This window comes from Salvelinus alpinus, chromosome 20 (assembly GCF_045679555.1).
Source record: "Salvelinus alpinus chromosome 20, SLU_Salpinus.1, whole genome shotgun sequence".
Taxonomy (NCBI): Eukaryota; Metazoa; Chordata; class Actinopteri; order Salmoniformes; family Salmonidae; genus Salvelinus; species Salvelinus alpinus.
Window position 1 is genome coordinate 42,911,673 of NC_092105.1, and position 22,601 is coordinate 42,934,273.

The 22,601-nt window shown below is 42.4% G+C and overlaps 1 protein-coding gene and 1 long non-coding RNA gene across 4 annotated transcripts in view; one reads left to right on the forward strand and one right to left on the reverse strand.

Moving 5' to 3' along the window:
* Positions 1-6,048, forward strand: part of LOC139546917 (uncharacterized) — a 36,890-nt gene extending 30,842 nt beyond the window's left edge. Inside the window, exons 2-3 of the long non-coding RNA XR_011669282.1 lie at positions 3,692-3,757; positions 3,920-6,048. This is a non-coding gene — a long non-coding RNA (uncharacterized lncRNA). The remainder of the gene's footprint in view (positions 1-3,691; positions 3,758-3,919) is intronic.
* Positions 5,110-22,601, reverse strand: part of LOC139546915 (polypeptide N-acetylgalactosaminyltransferase 13) — a 59,143-nt gene continuing 41,651 nt past the window's right edge. For 2 of the 3 annotated variants that reach the window (XM_071355863.1, XM_071355861.1), the window contains one exon: positions 7,535-7,651. Coding sequence is in view for 1 of the 3 variants with exons in the window: in XM_071355862.1 (XP_071211963.1) it covers positions 7,511-7,651 (141 nt within the window). In the remaining 2 variants the exon portion in view is untranslated. Of the gene's footprint in view, positions 7,652-22,601 lie in introns of all 3 variants that reach the window. The other variant, XM_071355862.1, reaches the window with a different exon arrangement.

Here is a 22,601-nt window from a genome sequence, read left to right on the forward strand (position 1 = left end):
AGATACATAGATATGGAAATACACTGCACTTTTTCCCACTTTTGTCAAGTGTATTCAGCTACTGTGAACAACTTCAAACACTCACTCAGTCATTTCCCAACCAATTTGACATGTGTTGGTATCCCATCTGGTTTTTCAAGATCAATATGAGTGTTGAGGCTGTTTGTTTGCAGCCAGCATCTCATTAGCGCTCGTCTTCATCCATTTGCTGTTATCTCACCTCAAGTCTGTACACGTCTGTACAGCACAAATGATCACATTCTAAAAACAGCACATAGTCTGTGGCTGGCTAAAACCAACATAACACTTGCCAAATTAGGGATTGTGTAACAGCTAACACGTTTTAATGTGCGTCCAATAGCAGCGTGTGTCTGAAGCAATAATTCAAGTCTCTCGAGGGAAAGAGGGAAGGGAACAATTTTTACCAGGCAGCAGTCGGCGAGGCCTTCATTATACCAAGTAGAAGAAGAAGAACACAAACGAACTGCAGCATTCAGTCATTTTATAATGAGTATGGGGTGACACAGGTCACTATATGTGTTCTTCCCTCATTAAGAGGAAGAGGCTAGTCAGATACTGATTCCTGTGCAAAGATGAAGCCATTAGCTTTGGCTGGACAAAGTCTGCTCTTGTGCTGTGAGCTAGAGGTTTTTAATTGCTACGTTTCCAGACACATACAGCTCAACTTTTGCCAGGCATCCGTACCCTGTCACAACACTTGACAATGTGTCTGTCTGCACATTTAGTAGATATGCTACTTAGGCCTAACTGGATAACTTAGTGTCCATGTGTATTGAGTCACTATGTTAACCTGTTGTGTTCTTATTACTGTGCAATCATTCTTAGTACAGTGTAACAAGCAACGACATTTACACGGTACAAGAAGAGGTCAACAGTAAGCTGCTCATTACACAGTCGTAAGAAGACGGTGAAGTGTTACCCTCCTCTGTTCTATTGCTTTTTGTCCAATTCAGACCGTGTTAGGCTATTCTGAAAATCATTAGCATTAAAACAGCTACTTGTTTCCATGTGGATTCACTCTTGCCGCACAGACGTCAGAATCAAAGCAAGTAAATTACACAGCTAGCATTGACATATGGTGCAAGGCAGTCTGCTATTGCGCGGCTATTTATGGCTGCTCCCGGCTAGGTCAGTCAGTCACAAGGGACCCTTCGAAAATGCTGTCTGAACAATCCCTTTAATTGTGAGCAATGCCTTTAACCCACACATTCACACGCAATTAGTTTTACATTTTCAGTTTCCTACTGCATGTGTCACTCAAAGGTACTTAGAGGATTTGGGTTAGAGGTTGATCTTGAGTCTCTTCACAGTTCACACACTGGAAGGCTGTTGAGTTATGCAACATTGTACACTAAACTGGGGGGGAAAATGCAGATTCATTCTTGTCTCAAGATTATCCTAAAAGGGGGTTCGGGGATCTGTAATGCACATTGCAAAGAGTACAGAAAAAAACACTCCCTAGTTGTGATCGCACATAAAAAAGGATGATATCAGGTTTTCTATTCCATTTCAAGTGAATGGTATTTAAGATTCCCATCATCGCCAAATCTTGTGTAAGGAAATGTTATAGGACTACTCTGCTACTCAAGATACTTTTTAGCCAATATACTGTCTCCCATCAGAGCTTAATGGAAGAAAGTTTGACATTCTTGTGTAACCCATTTCATAAAAATAGCCTGGGCAAGACCTGATAGGACGTCCAGGATTGATTTATTAACCTAATCAGAGAGACGTAGGGGACATGCATTTATCGTGCACTTTGTATCAGCAGAGATGGCACTTGAGGTCATTTGCTGGGAAGAACAGCCAATCACTTGACAAGATCTTTTCTCATTTCCCTTCCCATCTTACTCCATAATCCTTCTGATCAGGGATACTGCATGGGCCATGCTTCTGATTTGATATTAGGTTGGTTGATTAGGCACCCTATTTCTCACCAATGCTGTTTTCCTCTATTTGAAATACTATACAACCTTGTTTCATTGTGGCTATGTTGATTTCCAAACGCAGCTCAAGGTTTATCAGCAATCCTCTGTCCACGAAAGAAATGGGTTGTGATTGCCTCTCAGCAAAGATAGCGTTTTAACTCGATCTGGGAACATGGCCTCCGTCCCAAATGGCCCACTCTTCCTCATATGGTGCACTACTTTTGACCAGAGCTCTGCCAATTGCGATGCACAGTTGGCCACTCCGTACTGAAACAATAATAGGCCATCATACATTCTTCTGTCATGTAACATGAGAGCGTGTAGTGGCTAATCTATAATACCTGAGTGATTCCATCACAGCTGGGTCAAATGGACAGAGCCACTGAGGCACACAATAAACTGTCAACATCTTGTGGTGATCAAACGATATTACATCTGTCCAAGATCTGAGATGATTGTCTTCCATACAGTAGATCAGCTTTTCTTTAACCGTATATATAGTGTCTCATTATTATAAAGGGTTGTGGGTCAGAGTTAATACATACTGGCAAACCATTTCACTCATATAAGATACTGTATTGCAAGACATAAACACCCCTGAATGAGTAACTACACAAATGGAATTCATACTTTATTTTACAGTATTTTTGTAGGCATCCTTTTCATAAACACAGGAAACAGCTAGTCCTATATTGATGTTTTCATTGTCTAGAATAGCGGCACAACAGGGCTTGTTGCTAATGCACCAGCTCCTGGTGATTGAACATTGTTTACCACACAATTACTGTGCTTAGCAGAAGGGTTCCTCCTTCTAATCACTGACTTACTGTCTAAATGGCTATTACCATATAGAAGTCGTTTTTTACCATCACTTCCCTTATACATGTCAATATCCAGATTGCACCAGGGATTGCACAACCACCGTCCACGTCAGTGGCTTCTGCAGCAGTCACTGCAGATTGTCTAGGGTCCGCGTCCAAAATGGAACCCTATTCCCTATATAGTGCACTACTGTTGACCAGAGAGGTGCATCAAAAAATAGGGCACCATCTAGGGAATAGGATGCCATTTGGGTCGCTGTCCAGATCTGTACATTTGAGATGTACTACTACAAGACAGACACCTCTCCCGTGGCAATGGATCAGTCTCCCCAGTCTCCCACACAGTCTTGCCTCAAACCATCTCTAATTAAAGCTATGTTTCATTCTGGGCACAGTGGAAGTGCAGGTCCCCACAACAATTAAGGGCAGGCTTACTCCTCTGGACCTCTGATCCTGTGTGAGAAGAAAGGGGCCATCCAGGGTGCTGATTATCCCTCCTCTCTCCCCATTATTGGATTCACTTCTCCGACTGAATAAAATCCCATATATCGAGCGCACTAGCAGGGAGAGAGAGGCTGGCAGACACACACGATCATGTACATATCAGACACGAGGAGAAAGAGAGGACAAACACAGTATAGGACCGTGGCCTTCCTCCCTTGCATTTAATCGTGAGGGTGTTGATGTTGGGAAGGAGATGAAATGAATCGTGTGAATAGCGGAACACATTTAGGGGACGGTGAATGTAGTAGTCAAGTGCTGTAGTAGCTAATGCACTGCCGTTTCTTCAGGATACTGGATGTGAAACGTCTCTATAATCACGACCGAGGACGCTGGTGTATAATGGCCCATAAATCATGTGAGTGTTGGGGCTTTTCAAAGCAGGCGTGTCAGAATTGCAATCCCTTTTTTGTGTTACAGTAAGTCCCTGCTGCTACAGGAGACGAACACAGACGTGAAAGCGTTAAATCCCCGGCTGTCTCCATGGTGAGGGGCACTAATCATGCAGTACCTCTTAGCGCCACAGCGAGCCCAGTCAGATAAGGCTTCCATTATGCTCTTATTTTAGACCATCTCATCCCTGTAATAGACTGGCAGCCCCGTGTGGCTGTCTTATTTACCCCCATGTGTCCTGATTTGTCTGTCCAGGCCCCGCAGCAGCCCGCAGGTGTGAGCCAGGCTGATTGATGCTGGCTTAGGGTGCCTGCCTCCCTGCCTGCCTCGGAGTGCCTTGCTGCCTGCCTCGGAGTGCCTTGCTGCCTGCCTCGGAGTGCCTTGCTGCCTGCCGCTGTGCAGAGGTGCTGAAGTGTTGCTCAGCCAAACTCAGATTGGGCCCCATGAGGAGTCATTAATTACACTGGAGTGGTTGCCTTGGAGAGGTTTACAAATATTTATTCTAAAAACCCTCCCATTCTCTGATGTGGGTGGGGAAAAGGGAAATATACAGTAAAGCAATTAAGTTATGCCATTACATGTAATATTATGCAAATACGCTTTGAGACAGTTATCCAGCAATGTAAGGCCTCTATAAACCAAATTAGTGCGAAATCGTTTGTCGTCAAGACCTCAACCGAGTCTTATTGGAAGCCATTTTCAACTGAGATTCAATCTGATCGCGCTTTGTCGACAACGCGCCATTTAAAAGGTAGTTTCAGATTGAGCCGACATATTTACATTTACATTTGAGTCATTTATCAGACACTCTTATCCATAGCGACTTACAATTAGTGCATTCATCTTAAGATAGCCGGGTGAGACAACCACATATAAACAGTCATAGCAAGTACATTTTCCCGCAATAAAGTAGTTACTATCAAAGTCAGTGCTAGAAGGAAAGGAAAATACATACATCTTTTTTATATGCAGCATTTACCGTGAATGTGGTCTCCGTGAAACCGGGAACATTGCCTTTAAAAGACACATTGTCGGCAAAGGGCAATCAGATTGAATCCCGGCCCCAGTTTATACTGGACCTTCTCCATAGGCTAACCCTAGACCTGACCTAGCAACTATAATGAGCGTATTATTGAGCCATGGTTAAAGTGCCACCAGGCTCCTAGTAGATATTATGGATGGGTCCCAAATGGCACCCTATTCCCTCTATATAGAGCACTACTTTTGACCAGGGACCTAGAACCCTATGGGCCCTGGTCAAAAGTAGTGCAGTATATAGAAAACAGGATGCCACTTGGGACGCATCCCTAGAGCTAAGGAGGAGATGGGAGACACGATGGCCCTAAAAGCTTCAACAGAAACGTTTCATCAACAACAGATTTATTCGATTTGTCGTTCACAGTTTCATTGGTTCGTATCGTCCCCCAGTAATCAAACACATGTGGCAGATTCCATCAAGATACTTTTTTCATTTCTTCTTTTTGGGGGTTTTTACAAAAATGTACAAACAGGTAACACACATCAGCTTAGACCAATACATGTACAGCGTAACAGTTCAAAATTCAAACACAATCTATAGTACATTCCTATTGTAGTACCATGCATGTAAAGATAAGCTACGGGGTGAAGTGTCCCCTACTGTAGGTACAGATCTAGGATCAGCTTCCTCTTCCCCAATCCTAACCGTAACTATTAGTGGGGGATATGAGTCTAGGGGCAACTTCACCCTACACCTAAAGATAATCTAGGTGAAACTAAACGATAAATATATATGAACGTAAACAGAGTTCATTTCATTTGAGTCTGAATGCCAAACAAACAGTAGGCATAGATATGAGAGTGTTCAAGCATTGAGATAGTTAGAATCTGTTTCAGTACAGTAATGTCCATTAGGTAGTTTGTGGGTTTTTGCTGATGAACCTCTAAAACACATTGCACATTTCATAAACCCCTAGAAAGCACGAACAGAGTTCCATTGATATTTCTGAACAGCCGCACAGCAATGGATTCAATTACATAACCAAGCCACGTTCTACATTTCAACGGGGCTTTCAAGTTTTACAGCGTCTTAGAAAAATAATTGGTTCTGTATGTACAGTTACTGTGACGATGAAAACATGTTGGTGGCATTATTTATTTACACTACCGGATGTCAGCTGGTCCGGTTTGACAATCCATTGAAAAACATAGTCGATACGTTTTCTAAAATGTTGACCATATCAAGACATTTTGTATTCGTCCCAAATGGTACCCTATTACCTATATAGAGCACTACTTTAGACCAGAGCCCTAGGAGACCTGCTCAAAAATAGTACAGTAGGGTACGATTTAGGACGCATGTTTGACTGATGATCAAAATGGCACAGTAAAGTGGTAAAATATGATGAGTTTTGTTTAGTCTCATTATACTGTTGCCATTGTTCAAATTGATTGATTCACTAATGCTGAGATGTTTCGGAGAGCTTTAGACTTCACAATAGCTTAATTAAATAAACAAGAAACTTGATATTCAAACCGACATTGTAAATGCACTCACAACCTTTTTATGTCTACAGATCATTTTTGCTTTATGTTTAGATCGGGCAAATTATATGTTATAAAGAACCGTGCAAATGATGAGTAAACTATTATAATAAAAGTGATGGACATAATGTATAAGTTGAATAAGGAAACCTTCAAGTAGACAAACGTATCCAAAATAAATGATACATTCATAATCCAATGTTTGGGGAGCGCACCGTGCTACAGTGCAGTAGAAACAATTTCAACAAATAACTGCATTCTGTGACAACTACTCCGGTTGACTTTGAGGCAAAGCTTGTCAAGATTTTTCCTTTCTCTACATTCCTTGACCAATTCAATAATTGACTATTCTCTTAAGGCATACCGTATCAATCCAAGTAACTTTGGCCTCAGATATACAATTGTGTTTTGAAACAGTGTTATGACATGACATATCTATTTCCTGTAATACAAAGGGACAGTGCAAACCTTTATGCCATGAGCATTGAAGCAAAAAGCTTCCCGAAATTACATTTGTAATGCAAATTGGATAATGGTAAATTAGATTTGACAGCTATATGCCTCCATGCATGAGTTCTGTATCACCTCTAATGTTTTGAGTTTTGTCAGCCTCTTGATATGTACCCATCAACAACAGCAACCCTTACCCTTCACCCTCAGACGTACATGTGGCTCCAACATAGATATGAATTGGGGGTGTACAATGTCCGAACAGAATCATCTCTTTTCAGGGTTACACTTTAAACACACACTTATGTACAGAGCCAGAGTACATAGTCTGTGAGACCCCACAGACGCACAAATGGTGTCCTGCTATTGGTGCTGCTGCTGTACAAAAGTCGCAACTATGAACACACACACGACCAGGATTGAGAGCCATCTGACATATACAGTACCGTCAGTGCGATAGTCACTCTGATTCCAGCTTCCTCCATATGTAAAAGTGTAAGTCACCGTCACTTCAGACCCGTTCATATGATTCAACCATACAGATATTTCTGGCTGAGAGTGTGCACGCCAGCCTCTTGCCAGCCACTGTGTGTAATACTGATTGAATGAGAGGATCAGAATCGCAGATAAAGCCCTTGCCGAGCCTCCGAAGCCCCATGAAAAAAAATGGGGGAAAAACACAGGCTGCTACCTGCCTGCTTCTTCCCCACCTTCGAGTGTTGAAGGAGGCAGGAGCGTGTGCATGATAAAAGATACCTGGTGGAGCGAGGCAAAGGTAGTGGCCAGCGGAAGCAAAGTGGGCGGTGGTTCAGGTGGGGGCCAAACTGGCCAGGGCGGTGGTGAGTGAAGGTGGAGGTCCTGCTCCTGGTCAGATCAGAGCGTCAGTGTCATGTTGCGGAGGAACCACTGCTGGGAGCGGCTGCCTGTGCAGTCTCTCAGGGTGGGCACCATCTTGTCCTCCTCAGTAGGCATGTCCAGACACTGGTTACTGTTGACGTGCAGCAGGGTCAGCCGCTGGGGAGAGAGGCGCAGGCAGACAGAGGCAGAAACGGGCACACACACACACACACACACACACACACACACACACACACACACACACACACGGTGAAAAAGGTGAATGAGCATTATGCACTGAACACAGGCTGGGTTCTTGGCCTCTGCTCCACCTTACAGCCAGAAAGATGGTTACTGGGAAGATTAGAGATAGTTCGAAATTGATGTCTTCCACCGGCTAATACAGATTTTGCAGTATATTTTCCAGCAGGTTGTATGTGGATTACATTTCATTTACAGAAACATCATCATTGGGTATTGAGATTATGCTGATTTATGTTGCACTAAATAAGTGTCAAGTCTTTCTACATTAATTTTGTGATAAAAATCAAGGCTCTTGAATGAATCTCTGGACTTTTACCTCAGGAGGATTCGTTTTGTAGAAATCAATCTTTTGAGTGTTTCCTCGTGTCGATAATCTTTTGAGTGTTTCCTCGTGTCGATACTTAAGCCCCAAGACTAACGGCAAGGAGAGGTAACATAAAAGGTCTTAATTAACCAGTTAGCCACTTGCTCTCTCTTTCTCAGAGTTACTGTACTTTGCCATTTTATACCTCCGTCGCCAGTCACTACTCTAGTCAAAATGTCCATACAGAGCAGAGATGGGGTAGAATCCAATAAAATTAAATTAAAAATTTCTATCAACCATACATATTGTAAAATTACAAAAATCAAAAAAGAATCTATCGGCCCAACCGATAGCGTTAGCTGTATTGTGTCAGAACAGGTATCTATGCAATGAATCTCCAGCTCAACCCACTTGGGGTTTGAGGCCTGCTCAAAAGTAGTGCACTATACATGGACCAGGGTGCCATTTGGGACACATCCCTGGTCTGTAAGAGGTAATATGATACAGCTCTGTGTGTGTTGGGACACCAGTCATCACCCAGAGAGAGCCATTGTAGAAGCACAGTACAGTACATCATTTTACATACAACTGGTGACAAGACACAATGCTCGACCGGCAATATGTCCCGTCTGACTTACTGTCCAGTAGAAGAGAAATCAGATGAGCTTGAAAGTTGAAGGTAATAGAGTATGTGGGGTTAAGAGTACAACTTCTTATATAGTCAGGTCCATAACTATTGGCACCCTTGATAAAGATGATCAAAAAATACTGTATAAAATGAATAATACAAATACTGAGCTATATTGTATGCAACAAAAAATGGGAACATTATTTTATACTAATACAATTGCTGAGAGAAAGAGATATATTTTAACAAGTGACAATAATACAAAAGAAATCTTAAAAGACAGATGTCCAAATTATTGGCACCCCTTTTTTTCGATACACTAGCACTGAGCCTTTATCTAAAATGTTTAATGAGATTGGATTCCTCCATACACAATCTTTCCAGATCCTTGATATCCTCCGTCTGCTCTTATGGACTGACATCTTCAATTCAAACCACAGGTTTTCAATGGTGTTCATGTCTGGAGATTGCAAAATGTTAATTTTGCATCAATGAACAATTTCTTTGTGGATTTTGATTAGTGCTTGGGGTTATTGTGTTGCTGGAAGATCCACTTGCGGCCAAATGTCAGCCTCCTGGCAGAGGCCTCCAGGTTTTTGGCTAAAATGTCCTGGTACTTCGTAAAGTTCATGATGCCGTTGACCTTAACAAGGGCCCCAGGACAAGTGTACGCAAAATAGCCCCATAACATCAAAAATCCACCACCATATTTTACCGTAGGTATGAGGCACCTTTCTGCATAAGCTTTTGTTTTTCAACGCCAAACCCACCACCGGTGTATGTGGCCAAAGAGCTCTAATTTCACGTAACCTGACCATTGCACCGGTTCCAATCCAAGTGCCACTGCCATTTATCAAACTCCATAGTGTTTAATATCATCTTTATTTTTCAGAAACCAATAAAGTGATGACTTCTATCTCTTGATCAATTCATTGTGATATTCATGAACTGTATTTGGATGAACTAACAGCTAAAACAAACGATGCAGGGTGTTGGTTTAGCATTTAAACTTAAGCACTGCTTTTGAATCATAGTTTGACAGAATGCTAGAATCCATATTCTCCAGTCCTATTTTTATTTGTATTTTTTATTTCACCTTTATTTAACCAGGTAGGCTAGTTGAGAACAAGTTCTCATTTGCAACTGCGACCTGGCCAAGATAAAGCATAGCAGTGTGAACAGACAACACAGAGTTACACATGGAGTAAACAATAAACAAGTCAATAACATGGTAGAAAAAAAGAGAATCTATATACAATGTGTGCAAAAGGCATGAGGTAGGCAATAAATCGAATAATTACAATTTAGCAGATTAACACTGGAGTGATAAATCATCAGATGATCATGTGCAAGAAGAGATACTGGTGTGCAAAAGAGCAGAAAAGTAAATAAATAAAAGCAGTATGGGGGGTGAGGTAGGTAAATTGGGTGGGTAGTTTACAGATGGACTATGTACAGCTGCAGCGATCGGTTAGCTGCTCGGATAGCAGATTTTTAAAGTTGTTGAGGGAGATAAAAGTCTCCAACTTCAGAGATTTTTGCAATTCGTTCCAGTCGCAGGCAGCAGAGAACTGGAAGGAAAGGCGTCCAAATGAGGTTTTAGCTTTAGGGATGATCAGTGAGATACACCTGCTGGAGCGCGTGCTGCGGGTGGGTGTAGCCATCGTGACCAGTGAACTGAGATAAGGCGGCACTTTACCTAGCATAGCCTTGTAGATGACCTGGAGCCAGTGGGTCTGACGACGAACATGTAGCGAGGGCCAGCCGACTAGGGCATACAGGTCGCAGTGGTGGGTCGTATAAGGTGCTTTAGTAACAAAACGAATGGCACTGTGATAAACTGCATCCAGTTTGCTGAGTAGAGTGTTGGAAGCTATTTTGTAGATGACATCGCCGAAGTCGAGGATCGGTAGGATAGTCAGTTTTACTAGGGTAAGTTTGGCGGCGTGAGTGAAGGAGGCTTTGTTGCGGAATAGAAAGCCGATTCTTGATTTGATTTTGGATTGGAGATGTTTGATATGAGTCTGGAAGGAGAGTTTGCAGTCTAGCCAGACACCTAGGTACTTATAGATGTCCACATATTCTAGGTCGGAACCGTCCAGGGTGGTGATGCTAGTCGGGCGTGCGGGTGCAGGCAGCGAACGGTTGAAAAGCATGCATTTGGTTTTACTAGCGTTTAAGAGCAGTTGGAGGCCACGGAAGGAGTGTTGTATGGCATTGAAGCTCGTTTGGAGGTTAGATAGCACAGTGTCCAAGGAAGGGCCGGAAGTATATAGAATGGTGTCGTCTGCGTAGAGGTGGATCAGGGAATCGCCCGCAGCAAGAGCAACATCATTGATGTATACAGAGAAAAGAGTCGGCCCGAGAATTGAACCCTGTGGTACCCCCATAGAGACTGCCAGAGGACCGGACAACATGCCCTCCGATTTGACACACTGAACTCTGTCTGCAAAGTAGTTGGTGAACCAGGCAAGGCAGTCATTAGAAAAACCGAGGCTACTGAGTCTGCCGATAAGAATATGGTGATTGACAGAGTCGAAAGCCTTGGCCAGGTCGATGAAGACGGCTGCACAGTAATGTCTTTTATCGATGGCGGTTATGATGTCGTTTAGTACCTTGAGCGTGGCTGAGGTGCACCCGTGACCGGCTCGGAAACCGGATTGCACAGCGGAGAAGGTACGGTGGGATTCGAGATGGTCAGTGATCTGTTTGTTGACTTGGCTTTCGAAGACCTTAGATAGGCAGGGCAGGATGGATATAGGTCTGTAACAGTTTGGGTCCAGGGTGTCTCCCCCTTTGAAGAGGGGGATGACCGCGGCAGCTTTCCAATCCTTGGGGATCTCAGATGATACGAAGGTGAGGTTGAACAGGCTGGTAATAGGGGGTGCGACAATGGCGGCGGACAGTTTCAGAAATAGGGGGTCCAGATTGTCAAGCCCAGCTGATTTGTATGGGTCCAGGTTTTCCAGCTCTTTCAGAACATCTGCTATCTGGATTTGGGTAAAGGAGAAGCTGGGGAGGCTTGGGCGAGTAGCAGCGGGGGGGGCGGGGCTGTTGGCCAAGGTTGGAGTCGCCAGGAGGAAGGCATGGCCAGCCATTGAGAAATGCTTGTTGAAGTCTTCGATTATCACGGATTTATCGGTGGTGACCGTGTTACCTAGCCTCAGTGCAGTGGGCAGCTGGGAGGAGGTGCTCTTGTTCTCCATGGACTTTACAGTATCCCAGAACTTTTTGGAGTTAGAGCTACAGGATGCGAATTTCTGCTTGAAAAAGCTGGCCTTTGCTTTCCTGACTGACTGCGTGTATTGGTTCCTGACTTCCCTGAACAGTTGCATATCGCGGGGGCTCTTCGATGCTATTGCAGTTCGCCACAGGATGTTTTTGTGCTGGTCGAGGGCAGTCAGGTCTGGAGTGAACCAAGGGCTATATCTGTTCTTGGTTCTGCATTTTTTGAACGGAGCATGCTTGTCTAATATGGTGAGGAAGTAACATTTAAAGAATGACCAGGGATCCTCAACTGACGGGATGAGGTCAATATCCTTCCAGGGTACCCGGGCCAGGTCGATTAGAAAGGCCTGCTCGCAGAAGTGTTTTAGGGAGCGTTTGACAGTGATGAGGGGTGGTCGTTTGACCGCGGACCCGTGGCGGATACAGGCAATGAGGCAGTGATCGCTGAGATCTTGATTGAAGACAGCAGAGGTGTATTTGGAGGGCAGGTTGGTCAGGATAATGTCTATTAGGGTGCCCATGTTTACGGATTTAGGGTTGTACCTGGTGGGTTCCTTGATGATTTGTGTGAGATTGAGGGCATCAAGCTTGGATTGTAGGACTGCCGGGGTGTTAAGCATATCCCAGTTTAGGTCACCTAACAGAACAAACTCTGAAGCTAGATGGGGAGCGATCAATTCACAGATGGTGTCCAGGGCACAGCTGGGAGCTGAGGGGGGTCGGTAGCAGGCGGCAACAGTGAGAGACTTATTTCTGGAGAGATTAATTTTTAAAATTAGAAGTTCGAACTGTTTGGGCATAGACCTGGAAAGTATGACAGAACTTTGCAGGCTATCTCTGCAGTAGATTGCAACTCCTCCCCCTTTGGCAGTTCTATCTTGACGGAAAGTGTTATAGTTGGGTATGGAAATCTCAGAATTTTTGGTGGCCTTCCTAAGCCAGGATTCGGACACGGCAAGGACATCAGGATGGGCAGAGTGTGCTAAAGCGGTGAGTAAGGCAAACTTAGGGAGGAGGCTTCTGATGTTGACATGCATGAGGCCAAGGCTTTTTCGATCGCAGAAGTCAACAAATGAGGGTGACTGGGGACATGCAGGGCCTGGGTTTACCTCCACATCACCCGAGGAACAGAGGAGTAGTAGGATGAGGGTGCGGCTAAAGGCTATCAAAACTGGTCGCCTAGAGCGTTGGGGACAAAGAATAAAAGGAGCAGATTTATGGGCGTGGTAGAATAGATTCTGGGCATAATGTGCAGACAGGGGTATGGAGGGGCGCGGGTACAGCGGAGGCAAGCCCAGGCACTGGGTGATGATAAGAGAGGTTGTATCTCTGGACATGCTGGTCTCAATGGGTGAGGTCACCGCATGTGTGGGGGGTGGGACAAAGGGGGTATCAGAGGTACGGAGAGTGGAACTACAGGGTCCATTGCAAACCAAAACAATGATAATGAAAACTAGCCTGAACAACAGTATGCAAGGCATATTGATATTTGAGAGAGACATACAATAAGGCATAAAGTGATTGCAGGTCTTGATTGGGAGAGCTAGCTAAAACAACAGGTAAGATAACAGCAGCAATAACAGGGTGCTAGTCTAACACAGCAACAACAGGTAAAAATGGCGACGACTAGGCAGAGAGGGTCGGATTAACTACACACAGATCCTGAGTTAAAGCACAGAGCCGACAGATAAAACACAAATAAACAGAATGGAGTACCGTGAATTAATGGACAGTCAAGCATGCATCAGCTATGTAGCCAAGTGATCATAGTGTCCAGGGGGCAGCCGTAGATGGAGCAGGGAGGCCTCGCGGCGTTTAAAGTTAGTAGCCCGGGGGGTGGTCTGCTCAGACGGAGGGGGTCTGCTCAGACGTGGTCGTGTCGACAGAGAATCCAAGCCAGATGGCGATGGCGAAAGAGAGGTTGTGAATTGTAGAATTGTGTTTGCTAACTGGTGCTAGCTTCGTGGCAGTGGCGCTAGCTGCGCTAGCCGCAAGCTAGCTGTGAGGATCAGAAGCAGTGGCTCAGGGATTACGGCAGGAATCCGGCGTTGTTGTCGAGAGACAGTCCGATGCTGGTAAATTGGTGAGTAATATCCAGGCTAATAACAGGGCTGGTGTCTGTGCAGAAGGTAAAAGCTACTAGCAGCGGCAAAAAAAATAAATAAATAAATAAATAAATAAATAAATAAATAAAATGGCTAAATTAGCTTGTAGCTGGTATTGTAGCCCAAAAATTCGCTGGTAGACCTCTTCAGCTAGCCGGCAGATGGGCCTAGCTCGAGGCTAGCTCAAGGCTAACTGGTGCTTGCTTCGGGACAGAGGTGTTAGCCAGTAGTAGCCACTCGGTTGCAGCTAGCTAGCTGTGATGATACGGTGTAATTGTCCAGAGCTTGCGTCAGGAATCCGGTGATGTGGTAGAGAAAAAGCAGTCCTATATGCTCTGGGTTGATATCGCGCTTGCAGACTGGCAGGTATTGGCCCGGTATTGAAGCTGGCTGTGTCCGAGTTGAGGGTGAAGACCGCAGCAGTGGCTAACTGACTACTAGCTAGTAGCTAGTTATCTGGCTAGCTTCTGATTGGGGTTACGGTTCTAAAGTATTAAAAAAATAGCAGGTCCGTACCACATTGGGTGAGGCGGAATGTAGGAATGTATATTCAGTTCCTAGATGGAAAGTGAAATTAAAATATATACGAAATGTATACGAAAAATACGAAGACTATTTACTATTTACTATTTACACGCGACAGGACAATACAAACACACGTCCGACTGCTACGCCATCAAGGAAACGAAATACTTGATTTCAGTTTTACAGAATGATTATTAAATAGATCAATTCAATCCATATCATGGAAGTTTAGTGTTAAAGCGTGATTGAAATTTAAAGGCAATGTTCCCGCGTTAGCGGAGACTGCATTCACGGTAAAAGCTGCATATGTCGGCTCAGTCTATGCACAATCTGTAACGCTTCAGCGATAGATTGAATAGCGCCTGAGTCAGTTAAAATGGCAAGATCAAATTGTTCCGATGATAATACCCAACAGAGGGTGAAATAGTCTTGAAAATTTTGGTTGCAACAAATATTTTCCATTATATTGACAAGATAGTCGAGTGACCGCTCTAACAATGGAAATGTATTTCCTCAAAGATGGAAGGCAGACGGGAGGAGGTGAGATCAGGTGGGACTATTCCAGCCAATGAGAGGGCAGATACGTGTGTGAACGACAAGTACAACTCCAATATAAAGTCGTTTTTTCCCAAAGTTGCCGAAATAACACATGCGTCCACTTATCATTGCATTCGTAACTACTTAACTAACCATTACGAAACTTCTATTTGATCTAATAAGCCTCACGTAGCAAATGAGCAATTCCATTTTTTGTTGACCAAATTCGACACTCATTGACCTCCATACAAAAATTCCTCACTTTGTGGTCTTATTTTCGTGGACAGAGTTTGGGCGGTGTAAACCACTTATTTGCCTATTTCTCTCTGGTTGCAATCAGGACTAAAAGATAACCGTGACATCGACATTATGGAGCGGTAAAATCAGTGGCGGATGATGGTTGCAATTCAAATCAGCTGTGCGGGTGATTTTAGCGACTATTGATGGTTTAACGAGAGATCAGCTGGCGATAATCAAGTGGCCAATGTTAGTTGCAACTATCCCCAATTAGGCTGCTAATGATTTCCCTTTTAACTCGAGGGTAACAATGCATATGCCTCTCAGTTATGCTACAGGAAAATCAATCGATCAACTAATCATTCAAAGATTTCATAAAGCCCTTTTAATATCAGAAGTTGTCACACAGTGCTTTACAGTTACCTGGCCTAGACCCCAAAGAGCAAGCAAAGCCGGGGTGTGAGCACAGTGGACAGGAAAAGCTCCCGAGAAGGAAACTCATTGCATTTGATCTAACCCACACAATATCTTCTATGGCAATGTGGCATACCCTAGAAAATAGAAAAATATGCCTATCCAATTTATCAGGTACAGGACAGAACAATTTATCAAAGGAAAAAGACATTTCTAAAACTCTGGTTGGCTCCCATGGTGATTTGAATCAGATGCAGAAAAAAGACAAGGTTTCAATCTGAGTTGGATCTTCATCAGGTCATGTGTAGCCTACCTAAACATTTTATGAATGGAAAAATCACGGTGTAGGATTATTTGATCCTTTCCAATTGATGTAATCCAATATTGATTTTACTCGTCTGAATTGAATTATGACCATTTCTTTCCAAGAGGGGAAAAGGAAATATTCCTGAACAACGTGATAACACTCAATAGTGAAACGTTGTAATTTCGTACAGGGCTACAGTGGCATATTATAGTTTTTACATGTATTTTTTTAGGGAATAGATCAGCTATGAATTTAGCAGATAGAAATTAAGTCAAATAACATTACCTGGCGACTTCTATATATATATATATATATATATATATATACAGTGCCTTCAGAAACTATTCACACCCCTCAACTCTTTCCACATTTTATTGTGTTACAAAGTGGGTTTAAAATGGTATTCATTTTTTTTTATGTCAATGATCAACACATAATACTCTGTAATTTCAAAGTGGAAGAAAAATGTTAACATTTGTAAAGAATTAATTAAATATAAAATACATATATCTTGATTAGATAAGTACTCAACGCCCAATAGATGTTAGAATCACCTTTGGAAATGTTTACAACTGTGAGTCTTTCTGGGTAAGTCTCTAAGGGCTTACAACACCTGCATTGAACAACATTTGCCCAATATTATTTTCGAAATTATTTTGGGGCTTGCCATAGACTTCCAAGCAGATTTAAGTCAAAACTGTAACTTGGCCACTCAGGAACATTCACTCTCTTCTTGCTATGTAACTCCAGTGTAGATCTGGATTTGTGTTGTAGGTTATTGACCTGCTGAAAGCTGAATTCATCTCCCAGTGTCTGGTGGAAAGCAGACTGAACCAGGTTTTCCTCTAGGATTTTGCCTGTGCTTAGCTCCATTCCGTTTAATTTTTATCCTGAAAAACTCCCCGGTCCTTAACGATAAATAAACATAGCCATAACATGATGCAGCCACCACTATGCTTGAAAATATGGCGAGTGGTACTCAGTAATGTGTTGTATTGGATTTCCCCCAAACATAACACTGTATTCAGGACAAAAAAGTGAAATGGTTTTCTACATGTTTTGCAGTATTACTTTAGTGTCTTGTTTTATTCAGTACATGATTAATTATTTTCACTCTGTCAATTAGGATAGTATTGTGGAGAAACTACAATGTTGTTGATCCATTCTCAGTTTTCTCCTTTCACAGTCACAGCCATTAAACTCTAACTGTTTTAAAGTCACCGTTGCCCTCATGGTGAAGTCCCTCAGCGGTTTCCTTCCTGTTCTGGCAACTGAGTTAGGAAGGGATATTCAATGTATGCTTTTTCTTATTTTTACCCATCTACCAATTAGGTGCCCTTTGTTGGATTCGTGAAATATACTTATTCATGTCACTGAGGGAGTGCTGAGGTTTAGAGGGGCTACATCAGAAGTTAAGGGTTATAGGAGGAAGGTATATAGTGTGTGCAACTAAGCTTGGAATGTGTTGAGTGCAGGGAAGCGATTACATGTGGCAGGCATTGATAAGGGGAGAGAGCCATGGATTAGTGATGGAGGGGGATTGAGGTCAGGTCAGGTCACCTTAAGGGAGAAATAAAAGTTTATCACTTAGTGTCCTGCCTAGCAGTAAAGAACAATATTTGTACAGGTGGGTAGGAGGAGACTCAGCCTATGGTTAAATATGAGTGCTTGTGTGAAAATGTTTTTGTCTGAATGCAGCTGTATTGACCCTCTGGGCAGAATAAACTTGGTTAAGCTTTCATAAGGTCCATTGAGTGTTTTACTTTGAGAATTAGAACCTAACACCTTCTTTGTGAGGCATTGTAACATCTCCCTGGTCTTTGTGGTTGACTCTTTGTTTGAAATTCACTGTTTGACTGAGGGACCTTACAGATTATTGTACTGTAAATGTGGGGTACAAAGATGAGGTAGTCATTCAAAAATCATGTTAAACACTATTATTGCACACAGAGTGAGTCCATGCAACTTATTATGTGACTTGTTAAGCACATTTTTACTCCTGAATTTATTTAGGATTGCCATGGCAAAGGGGTTGAATACTTATTGACTCAAGACATTTCAGCTTTCATTTTTAATTTATGTAAAAAATGTATTAATCGAAAAACATAATTCCACTTTGACATTATGGGGTATTGATTGTAGGCCAGTGAACCAAATTTAACCTGTTTTAAATTCAGGCTGTAACAACATAATTTACAACAGTCAAGGGGTGTGAATACTTTCTGAAGGCACATACAGTTGAAGTTGGAAGTTTACATACACTTAGGTTGGAGTCATTAAAACTCGTTTTTCAACTACTCCACAAATTACTTGGTAACAAACTATAGCTTTGGCAAGTCGGGTAGGACATCTACTTTGTGCATGACACAAGTCATTTTTCCAACAATTGTTTACAGACGGATTATTTCACTGATAATTCACTGAATCACAATTCCAGTGCGTCAGAAGTTTACATACACTAAGTTGACTGTGCCTTTAAACAGCTTGGAAAATTCCAGAAAATTATGTCATGGCTTTAGAAGCTTCTGATAGGCTAATTGACATCATTTGAGTCTCAAACTCAGTGCCTCTTTGCTTGACATCATGGGAAATTCAAAACTCAGCCAAGACCTCAGAATTATTTTTGTAGACCTCCACAAGTCTGGTTCATCCTTGGGAGCAATTTCCAAATGCCTGAAGGTACCACGTTCCTCTGTACAAACAATAGTATGCAAGTATAAACACCATGGGACCACGCAGCCGTCATACCGCTCAGGAAGGAGACGCGCTCTGTCTCCTAGAGATGAATGTACTTTGGTGCAAAAAAGTGCAAATCAATCCCAGAACAACAGCAAAGGACCTTGTGAAGATGCTGGAAGAAACAGGTACAAAAGTATCTACATCCACAGTAAAACAAGTCCTATATCGACATAACCTGAAAGGCCGCTCAGCAAAGGAAGAAGCCACTGCTCCAAAACCGCCATAAAAAAGCCAGACTACGGTTTGCAACTGCACATGGGGACAAATATCGTACTTTTTGGAGAAATGTCCTCTGGTCTGATGAAACAAAAAATAGAACTGTTTGGCCATAATGACCATCATTATGTTTGGAGGAAAAAGGGGGAAGCTTGTAAGCCGAAGAACACCATCCCAACCGCGAAGCACAGGGTGGCAGCATCATGTTGGGATGCTTTGCTGCAGGGGGGACTGGTGCACTTCACAAAATAGTTGGCATCATGAGGCAGGGAAATTATGTGGATATATTGAAGCAACATCTCAAGACATCAGTCAGGAAGTTAAAGCTTGGTCGCAAATGGGTCTTCCAAATAGACAATGACCCCAAGCATACTTCCAAAGTTGTGGCAAAATGGCTTAAGGACAACAAAGTCAAGGTATTGGAGTGGCCATCACAAGGCCCTGACCTGAATCCTACAGAACATTTGTGGGCAGAACTGAAAAAGTGTGTGCGAGCAAGGAGGCCTACAAACCTGACTCAGTTACTCCAGCTCTGTCAGGAGGAATGGGCCAAAATTAACCCAACTTATTGTGGGAAGCTTGTGGAAGGCTACCCAAAATGTTTGACCCAAGTTAAACAATTTAAAGGCAATGATACCAAATACTAATAGAGTGTATGTAAACTTCTGACCCACTGGGAATGTGATGAAATAAATAAAAGCTGAAATAAATCATTCTCTCTTCTATTATTCTGACATTTCACATTCTTAAAATAAAGTGGCGATCCTAATTGACCTAAGACAGGGATTTTTACTAGGATTAAATGTCAGGAATTGTGAAAAACTGAGTTTAAATGTATTTGGCTAAGGTGTATGCAAACTTCCGACTTCAACTGTACATGTATACACATACAGTACCAGTCAAAAGTTTGAACACACCTACTTATTCAAGGGTTTTTCTTTATTTATTCTTTATACACCTGTTAATTGAAATGCATTCCAGGTGACTACCTCATGAAGCTGGTTGAGAGAATGCCAAGAATGTGCAAAGCTGTCATCAAGGCAAAGGGTGGCTACTTTGAAGAATCTCAAATATAAAATATATATTTTTTGGGGGGGGGGGGGGTTACTACATGATTCCGTATGTTATTTTATAGTTTTGATGTCTTTATTATTATTCTACAATGTAGAAAATAGTCAAAATAAAGAAAAACCCTTGAATGAGTAGGTGTGTCCAAACTTTTGACTGGTACTGTCTATATATATTTTTTATGCCCCTACACCCCTCTCCCCTGGTGGAAAACATAAAAATGCGCATAGATACATAGTTTATTTACTAATCACACTGGACTCCAAGTGTATCGGCAAATCAATCATTCCAATCTCAATTCCAACCCTCAGATGTCCACAGACTACCAATCTTTCCCAGTACACTACCATTTTACTAATTCCTTTTGCAATACATCCTTCTATTTTACTGTGATGTCTTACGAGGGTTTTGAACTGATTTTGAACTGGTTTTAAAATTATATTTCAACTGTCTATCACACATTTCTGCAATCCATATTACTTTAATTTACAATGTGCTAAAAGCTGATCTTCAATTACTTTATCATCAGTCAAATCATTGTAATATGTCACATTCTGCTATTTATCTTTTTCATATTTTGATTTTGCTGTTCCTGATAGGATGTTTCTTCATTGGGGTGGGAGTAGTGAACGCAGAAAAATGACAATTTCCCATGCCTTTACCGCTGTCTAGTATTAAGACGGCTTGACACCGTAACAGTGTCAGATCGGCTGGTTTACTAGTTTTATTCCGCTGCTTTTTCATTGCAACCAGGGTTATTTTAGCTCGGAGCACTATGTAATCTCCCTTTAGTAGGGTGTTAAGAAATCCAGCGGTAACCTGCTGGTAAACCGCAGGTGCAATGTCTTTGTTGCAATCAGGCAAGGTTTTAGTCATGACTAAGAACCCACTGAATCAAAAATGTCAAACGGTCCACATACTGTAGCTGAATATATTGACTTTGCAGCAATTATTGTCTTTGACTTTCAGGCAATGATTATCCTGAAGTTATAGAGGATGTTTCCAGTTCTGTATTCAGCCTTTATGTTTTGAATGGGTAGGACAAACCAAGATTTTTTGTTTTTGGGGTCGTGAGGTAAACCTCAATAAACTCTACCTGCATACAGAGCACCTCACACACACAGACCATTACACACACACACTCTCCACTATCTTTCTCTTTGTAAAATGACTTCACTGGAGAGGAGATGGACCCGGCATTACAGTAAAACCACTCAGGCAGGTTTTGGTGCACTTAACAGTCAAAGGTTTAAAAAATGTATTAATAATACAACGTTCTGCTTTTTTAAATGAATAAAACATATTCATGTCTTGATGTTCTCAAAAGCAATATTATGACATTATCAAACCAGAATTGTAATATCTGCCATTACAGTCCTGTACCTGATGGTAAGGTCAAGTATGAACCTTCACTACACTAAAGCTTATTTATTAATCATAAGGACATGGCCAGGGCAATGATAAAGGTGCTATTTTTGCCATCACTGCAAGATCCCACCATTCCACAGTGCAGAAAAGAGAGCATGAAGAAAATAGAACAGAGGAAAACCAATCCATATTTAATGAAAATATTAGAAATGTGGGGGATGCGTCCTCTGCTCATAATTATTTAATTGCTCCTCAGTGGCAATAAAAAGTCCCATTACAGCCGAGGCAGTCCCAGCGAGTGGCTCATGAGCTCTGTGCCGTGTGTGTGCACAGCTGAGACCTGCTAATTAAATGAAGATAGTTTCTAGGAGTCGGCCCAGGGCGAAGAACATTTATCCGCTTTGTCCTTCACAAGGAAGAGTCGACGACCGGACTTGCTGACAGATGCAGGATCTCTTTTAAAATGTGTGTTTGTGCTGACACTAACTACGCTTTAAAACAGAGCCTGGCATGTAACAGAAAATCAACACCGTACCAACAGATTTAATGGACATTTGTTTCTTGGCATTTTGCCATTGGAGGGAGCAGGCGACGATCAGATAGGAAACTGTGTGCGAATCCCAAATGGCATCTTATTGCCTTTTATAGTGCTCTACTTTTGACCAGGGCCTGATAGAGCTTTGGTCAAAAATAGTGCACTATAAAGGGAATAGGGTGCCATTTGAGGTGGTGGTCGCAATATTGTTTGTTCAGAGAGTGTCTTGCAGTGTTACTCTGAAGGACGGTGAACACCGTAGGAACAGAACAGGGAATAAGGCCATCTGACAGCAGGCTCCTCTAGCACCGTCACTGTTACAAAGAGCAATAACCCTGAACGCAACTCACCCAATTTAATCAACAGTAGTCTGAAAAGGAAAGCACACTGCCGTGAATATGGTCTTTACCAGGCAGACACAGGCTGTTTAACAGACAAATAAACTCCAATGAATTACAGAGGTACTGTATAGAGGTAACCGGCTAAAGTTATGGGAATGACAAATAGAAATACAGTACATATATTAAACAGAAGGCTGTAGTTACTTGCAGCGAGCATCCAGGCTAGATTTAGAATATTGATAGGTCAAATGGAAATGAGGAGTGGTGATTGAAATTCAGTCCTCAGACAATGAGAACATGCTGCAAGCTGA